At 40.5% G+C, this 15,108-nt stretch overlaps 1 protein-coding gene across 6 annotated transcripts in view; it reads right to left on the minus strand.

Annotated features, from left to right (window-relative positions):
- Window positions 1-368: 368 nt before the first annotated feature.
- The window catches only part of tdp1 (tyrosyl-DNA phosphodiesterase 1), an 83,768-nt gene continuing 69,028 nt past the window's right edge, over window positions 369-15,108 (minus strand). For 4 of the 6 annotated variants that reach the window (XM_069915907.1, XM_069915908.1, XM_069915911.1 and 1 more), the window contains one exon: window positions 6,439-6,650. In XM_069915907.1, coding sequence (XP_069772008.1) covers window positions 6,577-6,650 — 74 coding nt within the window. In that variant the 3' untranslated portion in view covers window positions 6,439-6,576. Of the gene's footprint in view, window positions 644-6,438; window positions 6,651-14,677; window positions 14,740-15,108 lie in introns of those variants that run through there. The other 2 variants (XM_069915913.1, XM_069915912.1) reach the window with 2 other exon arrangements.

Raw genomic sequence — 15,108 nt, forward strand, 5'->3', positions numbered from 1 at the left:
TCCCACTCTTTTATATTTTTTTTAAAATTTGGGCATTCAGCTTGGTAATTAGCCCTTCCTGATTCTCCCAAATACACCCAATTAATTAACCCCGTATGACTGGAACATGGGAGGAAACCCACACAGACATGGAGGGGGGGAACATACAAACTCCTTACAGACAGCGCTGGATTCCAACCCAGGTTGCTGGCGCTGTAACAGCGTCACACTAACCGCTGCGCTAACTTTGCCGTTATGTTTAAAAGACTTTTTTTAACAAAGATAAACTTTATTCACAATAAATTATTTACAACAATTCCTTAGTGACATATTATGACATTTCCATCACTGTACAATTGTTCTCTATTTAGCCCTGTGGCACCTTGTCATTTCTCCCCCCACTGTTGTTTTCGGGGCTTGGTCTCGGTCTCTCAATGCCTGGTAACGGAAGGATTCTAGACTGTAGTCCTTCCCCGCAGCGCCCTTGCATTGGCTACGCCAAGCCTCAGCACGTACTCCTGCAGCCTGGAACGAGCCACTCAGCAGTGTTCCCTCACCGACATCTCTGCGTGCTGGAAAGGGTGCCTTTCACCAGTTGTCTGTCTCTGTGTACGACCCCCCGGAACAGAGTTCTCTGTCACACTAGCTGCTGGCATTTAAACAGCTGCATGGATAAGAAAGGTTGACAGAGATATGGGCTGAATGCAGGCACGGTTAGCATAGCGGTTAGTGCAATACTATTACAATATGGCGAGCTCTCCACTGGCCACCGTGACAGAGGTGCACCAAAGAAGAGGTACAAGGACTGCCTAAAGAAATCTCTTGGTGCCTGCCACATTGACCACCGCCAGTGGGCTGATATCGCCTCAAACCGTGCATCTTGGCGCCTCACAGTTCGGCGGGCAGCAACCTCTTTTGAAGAAGACTACAGAGCCCACCTCACTGACAAAAGACAAAGGAGGAAAAACCCAACAGCCAACCCCAACCAACCAATTTTCCCCTGCAACCGCTGCAACCGTGTCTGCCTGTCCCGCATCGGACTTGTCAGCCACAAACGAGCCTGCAGATGACGTGGACATTTACCCCCCCATAAATCTTCGTCCGCGAAGCCAAGCCAAAGAAGAAGAAGAAGAAAGATTACAATGCCAGTGCCCTGGGTTTGACTCCGGCAATGTCTGTAAGGAGTTCGTACGCTCTCCCCATGTCTGCGTGGGGCTTTTTCTGAGTGCTCCAACTGGGACTGGATTCTGCTGGCTGCGGCAGTGCTGAAGGCAAATCATCGGACACTCGGTGACCGAGGGGAAACTCTCTTTTGGTTTTCTTTCTCTGACTATAAGGCGCTTCAGACTGTCAATAAAGCAATCTTGAATTAAAATGGATGCGGTTGGTAGGCTAATTGGATGTAATTAGGTGGCATGGGCTTTAAAGCCAGAAACAGCTTCTACTGTGTTATAAATAAATTTAGAATTCAATTTAAAAATGGTACTTGGCTGGGTAGACAATGTGGTCAGTATGGAGTAGTTGGATAAAGAGGTCTTTTTTTCCATGGTCTACCAATTTTCACAGATTTCTACCAATCACCAACAAACTGACAGCAATTTGCAGAGCCCAATTAACTGACTCGGGGATCTAACCATCAGACATAGGAGCAGAAATAGGCTATTCAGCCCATTGGGTCTGCCCTGCCATTCAATCATGAGCTGATCCATTTTCCCACTTAGCCCCTCTGCCCCGCCTTCTTTGATGCTTTGATGCCCTGGCCAATCAGGAACCACAATGTTAACCATAAAAGTGTTGCGCTAACCGCCTCACTAACCGTCCGACCCTCTGTTATAGCATTGGACAACTCTTGACTGTATCATCTGAAATGGCTGCACTTGCCATTTTGGAGCCCACTGCAGAGGCCAAGGTCGGTAGCAGAGGTGTCAATAGGGCTAGCCTTTGGTTACTGGAGAGACAGATATTGGAATCTGAAGCCAAACACAATTTGCTGGAGGGAACTCAGCGGATTGAACGGCGCCCACGGAAGAAAAAGAATGGTCGGTACTTCGAGTCGAAACTCTTTGGTCGAACGTTCTTTTTCTCCCACGGATGCTGCTTGACTCGCTGAGTTTGTTTAGACCTCAATAATGTTGTCCATTTGTCCTCGATACTCTTAACTTGTTTAATAACAGGGGTTTGCAGAAGTTCAATATGACATCGAAAACCTTGGCAAATTTCTACAGGTGTGCAGTGGAAAGTCCGTTGACCGGCTGCATCGCAGTCTGGTATGGGGGTACCAGTACCTCTAAGCGGAAAGCCCCACAAAAGGTAGTGGACATCACAGGCAAAACTCTCACCAACCATCGAGAACATCTACAGGAAACACTGCCATCAAAGAGTGGAATCAATCATCAGGGATCCTCAAAGGTATAAGATATATTGAAGACTGCTGGACTGAAGGAACTCTTATGTCCTTTGAACAATTAAAACACAAATATGGAGTGGCCAATGGGACCTTCTTCCATTTTCTCCAGCTTAGATCGTTCTTAAGAGAAAGATGGGGACCAATGTTAACCCCTCCTGAAATTAGTGAAATGGAATGAATGGTCTGAATGGGCAATACACCCAAATTTATATCAAAAATGTACAATGCTCTCCAGAGTGAAAGTGGAAAACCAGGGTTGCAGAGGTCAAGGGAAAGATGGGAGTCAGTCTTGGGGGGGTGGTGATTTCAGAAAGAAGCTGGTCAGATTGGTGTAAGGACAGTACGACATCAGTTATAAATGCAAAATATGGATTGGTTCAGTATAATTTTTTGACACCAATTATATCTTACCCCACAGAAATTACATAGACCAAAAGCAGAAATATCAGAGATGTGTTTCAGATGTGGAATTGAAACAGGAACTTTTCTACATGGCACATGGCTGTGCATGGAAGTGAGGCCATTTTGGCAAGAAATTGCAGAAAAATTAACCAGGAAAACAGGAGTGGCCTTCACGGGCAACCCGGAGTGATATCTGCTAGGTAATTTCATGGGAATAAGTGACAAATTCACCAAATATCAAATCTCATTTATAAAAATAGCACTGGCCGCAGCGAAAAAATATATCGCGATCACTTGGAAGCCCGACTCCCCCCTCATCATAGCAGGATGGGCTGCAGAAATGAACAGCTGTATACCCATGGAAAAAAAAATCACATATAACTAAAGAATAAATATGGCACTTTGTAAAGGTCTGGCAGCTGAACCTGGACCACAGGGGCCCAGATACAGTATTAAAAAGGAACAAGGGAATAAAAGTAACTAATATATCTACAAAAACGTAGTTTCCCCAACTGTACTCTATATACTTAAAATATACGTAAGCTCTGACGGTGAATTGATCTGTATGTATTGGGGGGGTGGGGGGGGGAGGGGAGGGACTGTTATGTTTTTTTTTGTTGTGTTTGTGAGAAAAAGTTTGATATATTATGTATTTAAAATGTTACGATGTAAATTTTTGGAAAAAATAAAATATTTTAAAAAATTATCAAGGACCCAGACCACCCAGCACACGGTCTGTTCCTGCCGATACCATCAGGAAAGACTTGCACCACCAGGTTCAGGAACAGCGGCTCCCCCTCCACCGTCAGACTCCTCAACAACAAACTCAATCAGGGACTCATTTAAGGTCTCTCTTTGCACGCTAGTTATTATTGAATACTTATTTTCTGCATTGCAGTTTGTCTACATTTCACGCATCTTTCTTTTTTTGCAATTCCGCTAAGTAGAAATTCTGCCGCACCTGCAGTAAAAATCTCAGGGGTGCGTGATGTCATGTATGTCTTCTTTGGCTTGGCTTCGCGGACGAAGATTTATGGAGGGGGTAAATGTCCACGTCAGCTGCAGGCTCATTTGTGGCTGACAAGTCCGATGCGGGACAGGCAGACACGGTTGCAGGGGAAAATTGGTGGGTTGGGTGTTTGGTTTTTCCTCCTTTGCCTTTTGTCAGTGAGGTGAGCTCTGCGGTCTTCTTCAAAGGAGGTTGCTGCCCGCCAAACTGTGAGGCGCCAAGATGCACGGTTGGAGGCAATTTCAGCCCACTGGCGGTGGTCAAAGGCACCAAGAGATTTCTTTAGGCAGTCCTTGTACCTCTTCTTTGGTGCACCTCTGTCACGGTGGCCAGTGGAGAGCTCGCCATATAACACGATCTTGGGAAGGCGATGGTCCTCCATTCTGGAGACGTGACCCACCCAGCGCAGCTGGATCTTCAGCAGCGTGGACTCGATGCTGTCGACCTCTGCCATCTCGAGTACTTCGACGTTAGGGATGAAAGCGCTCCAATGGATGTTGAGGATGGAGCGGAGACAACGCTGGTGGAAGCGTTCTAGGAGCCGTAGGTGATGCCGGTAGAAGACCCATGATTCGGAGCCGAACAGGAGTGTGACAATAAATGTGAAATTTAATCATGGAAAATAGGAGCAGGCCATTCAGCCCTTGGAGTCTGCACCATCATTCAATAAAATTATAGCTGATTGCACAGCTTCAGGACTCTATTCCTGCTTTGTTGTACCTTAAGTCTATGTATATGTGCACTAAATGGTTCAACCTTTAAAGGCTGCAGGAGACTGGCTTACGGGAACCAGGATTCGAGAGGGTGCTGAGGGCAAGAAGGGCTCCCAAAGGGCCCCAGCCATCCTGATCATGTCTGAGATTTGAATCTGGAGCTGGCGTTGCCAATGGATCTGTGGGGCTGCAGAGGCTGTAGGGGGCGCTGGAGGTGAATCCACAGACACTCAGTGACTCTGAAGGGACTCTCTTTTGCTTCTCTTTCTCTCGTACTGTAAGTAAGTGGCACCAGGTGACACTAATGGCGACTCTTAGTCCGCCTCACGGCAGATGGAAGGCAATTTTATGTAATGTTGTCGGGTTGTACTTATGCAATCAGATGACAATAAACTTGACTTTTTCCTTCAATGCTTTGTCCTCTGACGCTGAGTTCTGGAAATTATTGCTTTTTATTCTTGGACCTTTTTGCTTTTATTTGGCAAAATTAGGTTTTCTTCGATCTGTCCTGACCTTCAACTTCACATGATTAGATGGACCACTTTTCCTACTGAATTGCATTTGCCTTGAATGGAGATATGCTACTTGTGAGCCACGTACTCAGTTTTTTTAACTTTAGGCTTTGCTAAAATTAAAGATTTGGCAATCAATTTGCGCCAACTTGAAGTGCTCTTGAACTTGAAGCCGCGTTCACATTTAAGTCTAGTTCAAGTTTACCTTTATCTGATTGTACAAGCACAATCCAACGAACCAGTGTTCTCCGGTCCTCGGTGCAAAACATGCAGACACACAACCAGACATAACGCACAAATGGTATGCATGTAGGACATATATAAAAATATTGTTTAATAAAGGCACCCGAGTTTTAGCACATGGGATGGATGGGGGGCAGCACAGTGGGTAGAACTGGTAGCTCAGCATTGGTGGCCCAGGTTCAATCCTGATCTAGGGCACTATCTGTGTGGAGTTTGCATTAAACATAACAGCACAGAACAGGCTCTTTGGCCCACGATGTTGTGCCAACCTATATAAACTGACTAACCCTCCCCTACCTCAAGCCCATAACTCTCTATTTATCTGGCATCCATGTATTTTTGAATGTCCATGTTGTGCCAGCCTCCACCATCACCCCGGCAATGCATTCCAAGCACCCACCACTCTGATGTCTAACCTCACCTTGTACAGACATCCTCTGGTATTTGCTACTGCTGCCCGGGGAAAAGGTGCGGGTTGTTCATCTTATCATGTTCTCCCTGAGACTGTGGTGGGTTCCCTCTGTGTGCTCCAGTTCTTTCCCACAAGGCTCAAATCCGGCGCTGTAAGGAGATTGTACATTCTCCCAGTGTCTGTGTGGGGGAGTTGGAGGTCAATTGGGCGGCACGGGCTCATACCATGCTGTATGTCTACATTTAAATTTATATCCTGAAGTGAGTCCTGATGAGGTGCATTTGACACTTTTGAGCCTATATGATTCAACCAATGACCATGGATAATCTGTCCCAGGCCTCATCTCTTCTGAGCCAGTTTCCCATTGCTCTCAGTTCCCTGATCTCAAAAATCTATTTCCTCTTGAAACACCTGCAATGATCTGGCCTCCGTAACTCTCTGGGGTTTTTATTAGGTGCACTCACCGTTTCTGAACACACCAGCAATTGCCGTTCCAATTTCTCTCCAAAGTTAAGACTAGATCTTCAGCAAGTAGGATGCTTCAGATCGTAGCAGCTCACAATTTTAAGTGCCATTCTCCTAATTTCTCAGGAGTTTTCCAACATTCATTAACCAACCAGTGTGCAGATGGCAGAGTGAGTGGCCATCTCCAAAGGAAAAGGGTTGTATCTTCACAGGGAAATGTTGTATGGACAAAGTGACCCACCAAAACAAACATCACATTGGTTAGTTCGAAAAACAAATTTGGCAAAACTGTGCAATTGTACTTCCAAAAAATTTTATTCTGCAAATAAACACATGTTAATCACACGACAATTAGGAAACAAACGCTGTGCAGATTCCACAAATCAGCACGAAAACTGCACTGCAGTTACAGAATTTTCTGTATCTACAGGGGGTTACGAAGGGGCCCAAACATTCCCATGGGTGTCTGGAGCATGAAGATAAGGAATGTTCCAGATCCACGGACGATCTGAAAGACAAAAAAAAGTTGGCAGAACTGGGGCTTTTTCTCGACCAAGGATGAGAGGCAACTTTTACCAGTTAGGGTGGCCCAGGTAGGGTGGTCAGCCAACATCTTTTTCCCAATACCAGAGGACATTGGTTTAAGGCAATAGTTTTCAACCTTTTTCTTTCCACTCACATCCCACTTTAAGTATTCCCTATGCCATTGGTGCTCTGTGATGAGTAAGGGATTGCTTAAGGTGGATGTGAGTGGGAAGGGAAGGTTGAGAATCACTGCTCTAGACCCAATTGTTACTGAAATATTTTGCTTGAGAAAAATTGTCATTGGCCCATTTCCTTTGGAGTTAGGAAACACTGGGAGTCACGTGATGGAGTAGTGGCCGGTCAGGGAATTCCAGCCCTCTCCCAAAAAGTTAAAAAAAAACACACAAAGCACAAAGGTACAAGATTAAAATTTACAACAAAGTAAAAATAAAGGTGAGAAGAAAATGGCAGCAAGGAGAGAAAAGTCGAAAACAACGGGAAGAAAAGAGGAAGAAAGAACGTCGGAAGAAGGTGAAGGCCTTACCTGTCCGAGGAGACCCGCCGCGGAGAGAGAAGCCCGCTCCCTCAGGTCAGTGGAAGTCCCGGGCTCGGGACTACAAAAATGGCTCACCGAGCCGAGTAAAAGTGCGGTACTGCACATGCGCGACTCCTCGCGCATGCGTGATGCGCATGAAAAAAAACCCACTGACGGGAGGGGGGAACAGCTGCGGAGTCGATCTCCACAGCTGAGAGAGACACCTGCAACACAGCAACAGGAGCAGAACACAGACAATAACGACAACAAAAAAGAAGAGGGTAAAAAGAAAACAAGGAAACAACAGATGGTCAACCCAGAGGAAGAAGAAGAAGAACAGAAAGAAATGGAAGAAGAAGAGAAAGGCAAGACAATGGATATATCTTTTTTTAAAGAATATATGGAATCAGTGAAAGAATGGCAATTACAAGAATTTGATGAGATAAAAAGAAGAATTAAGAATGCAGAAGAAAAAATGAATAAAATAGAAATGGTCATGTCAGAGATAGGAAAAAGAGTGGAAAATATGGAAGAACGAGAAATAATCGTAGAATTGGAAGTAGAGGACTTAAAAGAGAAATTAGAAGAATCTAATAAAAAAGTTAAAGAGACACAGGAGCTGTTAGCTCAGAAGATAGATATAATAGAAAACTATAATAGAAGAAATAATATAAAGATAGTGGGCCTTAAGGAAGATGAAGAAGGCAAGAATATGAGAGAATTTATAAAAGATTGGATCCCCAGTGTCCTAGGAAGACCAGAATTACAGGAAGAAATGGAAATAGAGAGGGCACTTAGAACTTTAGCCCCGAAACCACAACCGCAGCAAAAACCAAGATCCATTTTAGTAAAATTCTTAAGATATAGAACAAGAGAAAATATATTGGAGAAAGCAATGAAGAAAGTAAGAGAAGACAAAAAGCCACTGGAATATAAAGGTCAAACATTTTTTTTCTATCCAGACATAAGTTTTGAACTCCTGAAGAAGAGGAAGGAGTTCAATACAGCAAAAACGATCTTATGGAAAATTTTAAAGTACCCAGCGGTACTTAAAAGGGCAACAAAACAGACTATTCTTGGATCCAAAGGAAGCAAGGAAATTTGCAGAACAACTACAAAACAAGCAGAGAGATGAAGACATGTAATGAGAGTAAAAATGACCACGAACTATATGCATGTGTGCATTGGGGTATATGTGTGTATATACATGAATGTATCTGTATTTAGAGGAAAATATATAGAGTATAGACAAGAATTAATAAGGGAGGGAAAGGGAATAGAGGGAATAAGGAGGGAATTAAAAGAGTGACCTTTGCTACATATGAAAATTGAAATCTTTTCCGGGGGGGGGGCTGGGTGGGGAGGAGTTACGGTCACTGCAAAATCAGTTGACTTTTGCGAGTGAATTCACAAATCCAAATGGAGAGGGGAGATGTGGTTGCCCGACAAGGGATAAAGGGCAACTCAGGAGGGAGAGGGGAGAATGGGGTTAAAGAAGTTTTAAATAGGAGAATAAGGAAAATGCTTGATGTTTTAGAAATGTTGTCTGATAAAGTGTTCAAAACAAGAAAGCAGAAATGGATAAGAAGGAAAGGTGATGATGGAGAAACGGAAAGGGAAGATAAACAAAGTATGAAATGGCTACGCTGAACTATATGACTTTAAATATTAACGGAATACATAACCAAATCAAAAGGAAGAAACTGCTAAGTTTACTGAAAAAAGAAAAAATTGATATAACATTTGTGCAAGAAACACATTTAACTGAATTGGAGCACAAGAAATTAAAGAGAGATTGGGTAGGACATGTAACAGCAGCGTCGTATAATTCAAAAGCAAGAGGAGTAGCTATATTAATTAGTAAAAAGGTGCCAATTAAAATAGAAGAGGAAATAATAGATCCAGCAGGGAGATATGTAATGATAAAATGTCAGATATATTCGGAGTTTTGGAATCTACTCAATGTATATTCACCTAACGAAGAAGATCAAAAGTTTATGCAAGATATTTTATTGAAGATAGCAGATACGCAAGGGAACATATTAATAGGAGGGGATTTCAACCTGAATTTGGATTCAAATATGGACAAAACTGGGAAAAAAATTAACAGAAAGAACAAAGAAACCAAATTTATAATTAAATCGATGGAAGAAATGCAACTTTTGGATATATGGAGGAAACAACACCCAAATGAAAAGGAATATTCATATTACTCGGCTAGACATAAAACATACTCAAGAATAGACCTATTTTTGTTATCAGCTCGTATGCAAGATAGAGTATGAAAAACAGAATATAAAGCTAGAATATTATCGGACCATTCACCCTTGATATTGACAATAGAATTAGAGGACATCCCTCCAAGAATGTATAGATGGAGATTAAACCCCATGCTACATAAAAGGCAGGATTTTAGAGAATTAATTGAAAGACAAATTAAAATGTACTTTGAAATAAATACGGAATCAGTGAAAGATAAGTTTATACTATGGGATGCAATGAAAGCGTTCATTAGAGGGCAAATAATAAGTTATGTAACCAAGATGAAGAAGGACTATAATCAGGAAACAGAGCAGTTGGAAAGGGAAATAGTAAACATAGAAAAAGAATTAGCAATGAAGGAAGATACAACTAAAAGAAGAGAATTGGCAGATAAAAAAATAAAATATGAAACACTACAAACATATAAGGTGGAGAAGAACATAATGAAGACAAAACAGAAATATTATGAACTAGGGGGAAAAAACGCACAAAATTCTAGCATGGCAGCTTAAGACAGAACAAGCTAAGAAAATGGTATTGGCATCAAGGAAAAAAGACAAACAAATCAGATATAATCCAACGGAGATCAAGGAAAACTTTAGAGAATTCTATGAACAATTAAACCAAACTGAAAACGAAGGGAAAGAAGGCAAAATAGATGAATTTTTAACTAAAATTGAACTACCAAAATTACAAATAGAGGAACAAAATAAATTAATTCCTTCCCTCCTGGAAGTAATCAACCAGATTGATAAAACACAAAGCTTACCAGATTCATGTAAAACAGCAATAATTACAGTAATACTAAAGCAAGGGAAAGATCCGCTCGTACCAACGTCATATAGACCAATATCATTACTTAGCACAGATTATAACATAATAGCTAAGCTATTAGCAAACAGATTAGCAGAGTATGTACCTAAAATGGTAAATCTAGACCAAACTGGATTTATTAAAAAAAGACGCACAACAGACAATATTTGTAAATTTATTAACTTAATTCATGCAGTAGAAGGGAGTAAAGCGCCAAGAGTAGCAGTTGCTTTAGACGCAAAGAAAGCCTTTGACAGAGTAGAATGGAATTATTTATTCAAAGTATTGCAAAAATACAGTTTACCAGAAAAGTATATTAATTGGATTAAAGCATTATATAAGGGGCCATTGGCGAAAGTGACAGTAAATGGATATATATCAAAGCAATTTAACTTAAGCAGGTCAACATGGCAGGGATTCCCACTATCACCCTTATTGTTCGCGTTAGCTATAGAACCACTAGCAGAATTGATAAGAACAGAAAATAATATAAAAGGGATTAAAATAAAAGACAAGGAATATAAAATCAGTTTATTTGCGGATGATGTTATAGTATACTTAACAGAACCAGAACTATCAATAAAAGAATTATATAAGAAATTGAAGGTATATGGAGAAGTGTCGGGTTACAAGATTAACGTAAATAAAAGTGAAGCAATGCCAATGAATAATGCGGATTTCTCAAAATTTAAGAAGGAATCACCATTCAGATGGCAAATGCAAGCAATAAGATACCTAGGTATACAAATAAATAAAAATCTCGGCCATCTATATAAACTCAATTATTATCCACTAATGAAAAAATTACAGGACGATTTAGAGCATTGGAAAGATTTACCACTAACACTAATAGGAAGGATAAACTGTATTAAAATGAATATTTTCCCAAGGATATTATACCTATTTCAGGCATTGCCAATACACTTGACAGAGAAATTCTTCAAGGAGTTAAAGAAAATAATAAGGAAATTGTTATGGAAAGGGGGAAACCGAGGATAGCACTAGATAAATTAACAGAATGGTATAAACAAGGAGGCTTACAACTGCCAAACTTTAAAAATTATTATAGAGCCGCACAATTAAGATACCTATCAGATTTTTATCAAACAAGGGAAAAGCCAGATTGGACGAGATTAGAACTAGATAAAATAGGGGAAAAGATACCTGAACACGTATTATATAAATGGGATGAAAAATTGGTACAATGTAGGAGTTCTCCAGTATTACATCATCTACTCAATATTTGGAAAAAGATTCATGTAGAAAGGAATAAAACAAATTACCAATTACTAAAACTAATATTGACGCAAAATCAGTTATCAATAGATAACCTTTCCTTTAGAGAATGGGAGAGAAAAGGGATCAAAAGAATAGAAAATTGTTTTTCAGGAAATAGATTATTATCCTTTGAACAAATGAAAGATAAATACAATATAACTCAAGATACAGTGCTGGCATATTACCAATTGAGATTCTACTTGAAGGACAAATTAGGAAGCAGTCTGAGGTTACCAGAGGGAAGTAACTTTGAATATGTGATTACAGATACAATGATAATCAAAAGATTTATAACAAATATGTATATTAAACTGCAAGAAAAGGAGAATGAGGAAACAAATGGTAAAACTAAACAAAAATGGGAACAAGATTTAAACATAAAGATAAAGAAGGAAACATGGGAGAAGTTATGCTCTAGAACGATGAGAAATACAATAAATACGAGGTTACGTATGATACAATATAACTGGATACACAGGCTATACATTACACCTCAAAATTTAAATAAATGGGACCCAACAGTATCTGACAGATGTTTTCGTTGTAAAAAAGAAATGGGAACAACAATTCATGCAATCTGGACATGTGAGAAAGTAGAAAAATTTTGGGAAGATCTAAACCAGATATTAAATAAAATTACAGAAAACAATATACCAAAAAATCCAGAGATCTTCCTCCTAAGTAACATAAAAAACAAAGAATTTGGACTTGATTTGGATGGTGCACAAAAAAGATTTGTTAAGATAGCTCTAGCCGTAGCAAAAAAATGTATTATATCAACCTGGAAATTGGAAGATAATTTGAAAATACAACAATGGTATATAGAAATGAATAAATGTATTCCATTATAAAAAATAACATATAGTTTAAGAAATAATACTGAAATATTTGAACAAATATGGGAGCCTTACATGAAACACAATAGAGAAAACCTACCGGGGCCATTCACTACCTAAATTAACGAAAGGAGAAGGAAATGAAAAGAATTGACTCAGTGGAATTTCTTGTTTATTTTTATTGAATGACAACATTGTTTGACTGGTTTAATGTATCTTAGGTTTTGTACTTTAAATGGATGAGGGGGGAGGTAGGGAGGGTGGGATGGGAGGGGGGGGGAGAAAATGGCACTGTATATATTTGAAAAGGAAAATGTATGTATCATGGTCAATGTGGTTTATGGTGTGAAAAAAAAATTAAAAAAAAAGAGTTAGGAAACAGTGCGCATAGCGAGTCAATTCAGTACGATTCAAACTTTTTCCTTTCACCACATCCCACTTAAGCAATCCCTTACTAATCACAGAGCACCTATGGCATAAGGAATACTTAAGATGGTATGTGGATAGAAAAGAAAGTTTGAAAACCACTGGTTTAAGGCGAGTGGAGGCAGGTTTGTGTGTGGGGTGAGGGGGGTGTCAGAGGTAAGGCTTTTTTAATAAGCACTAAGTGGTGGGTGCCTGGAATGCGTTAGCAGGGGTGGTGATGGAAGCTGGAACAATAACGACATTTAGAAGTCTCTTATAAATAGGCACATGGATGTAAAAAAATAAAGGGATTTGGATGTGAGGTAGGGAAAAGGTTGGACATGGGCCAGCACAACATCATGGGCTAAATGGTCTGTACTGTGCTCGAATGTTCTACATTTAAAACATGTCAATGCAGAGAAACCCAAAATCTTGTTGGAATCTTGACCAAAGTTGGATGGAAAAAATAAAAACACAACGTTGGAGAATCTCAGCTGATCAAACAGTGTACTTTATAGAGCCCTTCATCAAGGTGTGGAAAAATGTTAGTAGGCGCCCGATCAAAATGATGGGGGAGGAGCACGGCCCCAAAGTCAGGAGGTGGATCAGGGAGGGAGGGCACAGCAGTAAACAGGGGGGTGGGGTGGGGGAATGGCTCTGTGAATGGAGAGACGAGGGGCCGGAGAGCTGGAGGAAAGACAACAAAAGGAAAGGGCAGCAATTAGTGTAGTGGTTAGAGCAATGGGGTTACAGCTCCAGCGATTGGGACTGGTGCTCAATTTTCATTCCCAAATTGTTTTTTGAGTCACTTGATTCAGGTCTATCATCTTCTATGTCGAAGGGTAGATAAAGTTAATCTTCAAAAGTCCAAAAGGAACGGAAGTGTGGTGCTACCTAATTTCAGATTATTGGGCGGTCAATATACGTAACCTCATGACTTGGTTAGATTTTCATAATTAAATGGATCGTCCAGTTTGGGTAGCAATGGAGTTGAATTCCGCTAAAAACTTTTGCATCTCAGCACTTCTCGGATCCTCACTTCCTTTTTCTTTAAATAAATCAAATTACAATCCTGTGGTCAGGAAGATGCTGAGAATCTGGGTGCAGTTCAGAAAAAATTTTGTAGTTCATGCATTTTCTCTTTTGTGACAGATTATGTTGCATTTTATATTGTATATAGATATGTTTTAAAGGAGATAAATTGTGACAGGTTTTCTTAGTGTGGGTCAAATACAAACACTTCAGAACAGATCTCATGTAAAGTACTGGAGCTCTGCTCAAGCCAGACAAGCCGGCTCTTTGCAAAAGCTTTGGGGAGTGCCCATAGAGACTTTACAAATGGATCGTAGTTTTGGAAAGCAACAGATGAAAGAACTCAGAGGATTAGGTCTGGAGTCAGAGGCTGAGTGCAGTTTGCTGTTTCTAAAAGGGTAATGTAGTTTTGCAAGCAGAGGGAGTTAAACAGGCTTTTCTCTGGGAGTAAGAGAGAGAGAGAGAGAGAGATAGAGAGAAAGAGCAAATTCAGTTCTACAGTCAGCAGCAGCTGGGACTGGAACAGGACAAGCTGACAAGCTTGTGGAAAAACCCCAATTGAAGATGGGTTGAGAGTGCTTAGTTCAGCCTGGTCAAAGCCCTTGTGGTTCATACAAGAAGAGAGGACTGGCAGCCTAATGTTCCACTGGAAATAAGCAAAACAAAAAGGAACTCTGTGGTGACCTGAAGGAAAGAAGTTATCATTTGGAAAACCCTGATGGGGCAAGTATCTTCAGCAAGACAATGACGTAGCTGATTAGAAAGAATCAGTTTGTGTCTAGCGAACAACTCTCTCTCTCTTTGAAAACTGACAAGAACCTTCCTGAGTGGTAACCATTTACCTTTCAAGCACAAAAGCCTGGTGAACTTCATAAATGTTGAATTCTGTGTCCTTGCCTGCAATCAGTGAACTTGAAGGAATGAGAAGTGAGATTGGACTGTGAATCAAAAAACGTTTCTAAACTAATACACACACATTACGTACGCGTACGCTTAGAATTAGAAGGGGGTTAAGTTAGGTTAGTTAAGTTAATAGTAATAGTTAAAGTGTGATTCTGTTTTCATGTTTAAAGATAATTAAAAGCAATTTTTGTTTAAGTAACCGTTTGTCTTGGTGAATATCTATTGTTGCTGGGTCTTGGGGTCCTCTGGGCTTGTATCACAAGCAAGTCCTGTACTGTCCAATCACCTTTTTCAACCTTCTTTACATGATTTTGCTTTTCATGATTGGTCCAAATTGGGGATTGAACATTTCAAAGAACTTTTTATTGACAACAGTT

The sequence above is a fragment of the Narcine bancroftii genome, chromosome 2, assembly GCF_036971445.1.
Source record: "Narcine bancroftii isolate sNarBan1 chromosome 2, sNarBan1.hap1, whole genome shotgun sequence".
In the NCBI taxonomy this organism is placed as follows: Eukaryota; Metazoa; Chordata; class Chondrichthyes; order Torpediniformes; family Narcinidae; genus Narcine; species Narcine bancroftii.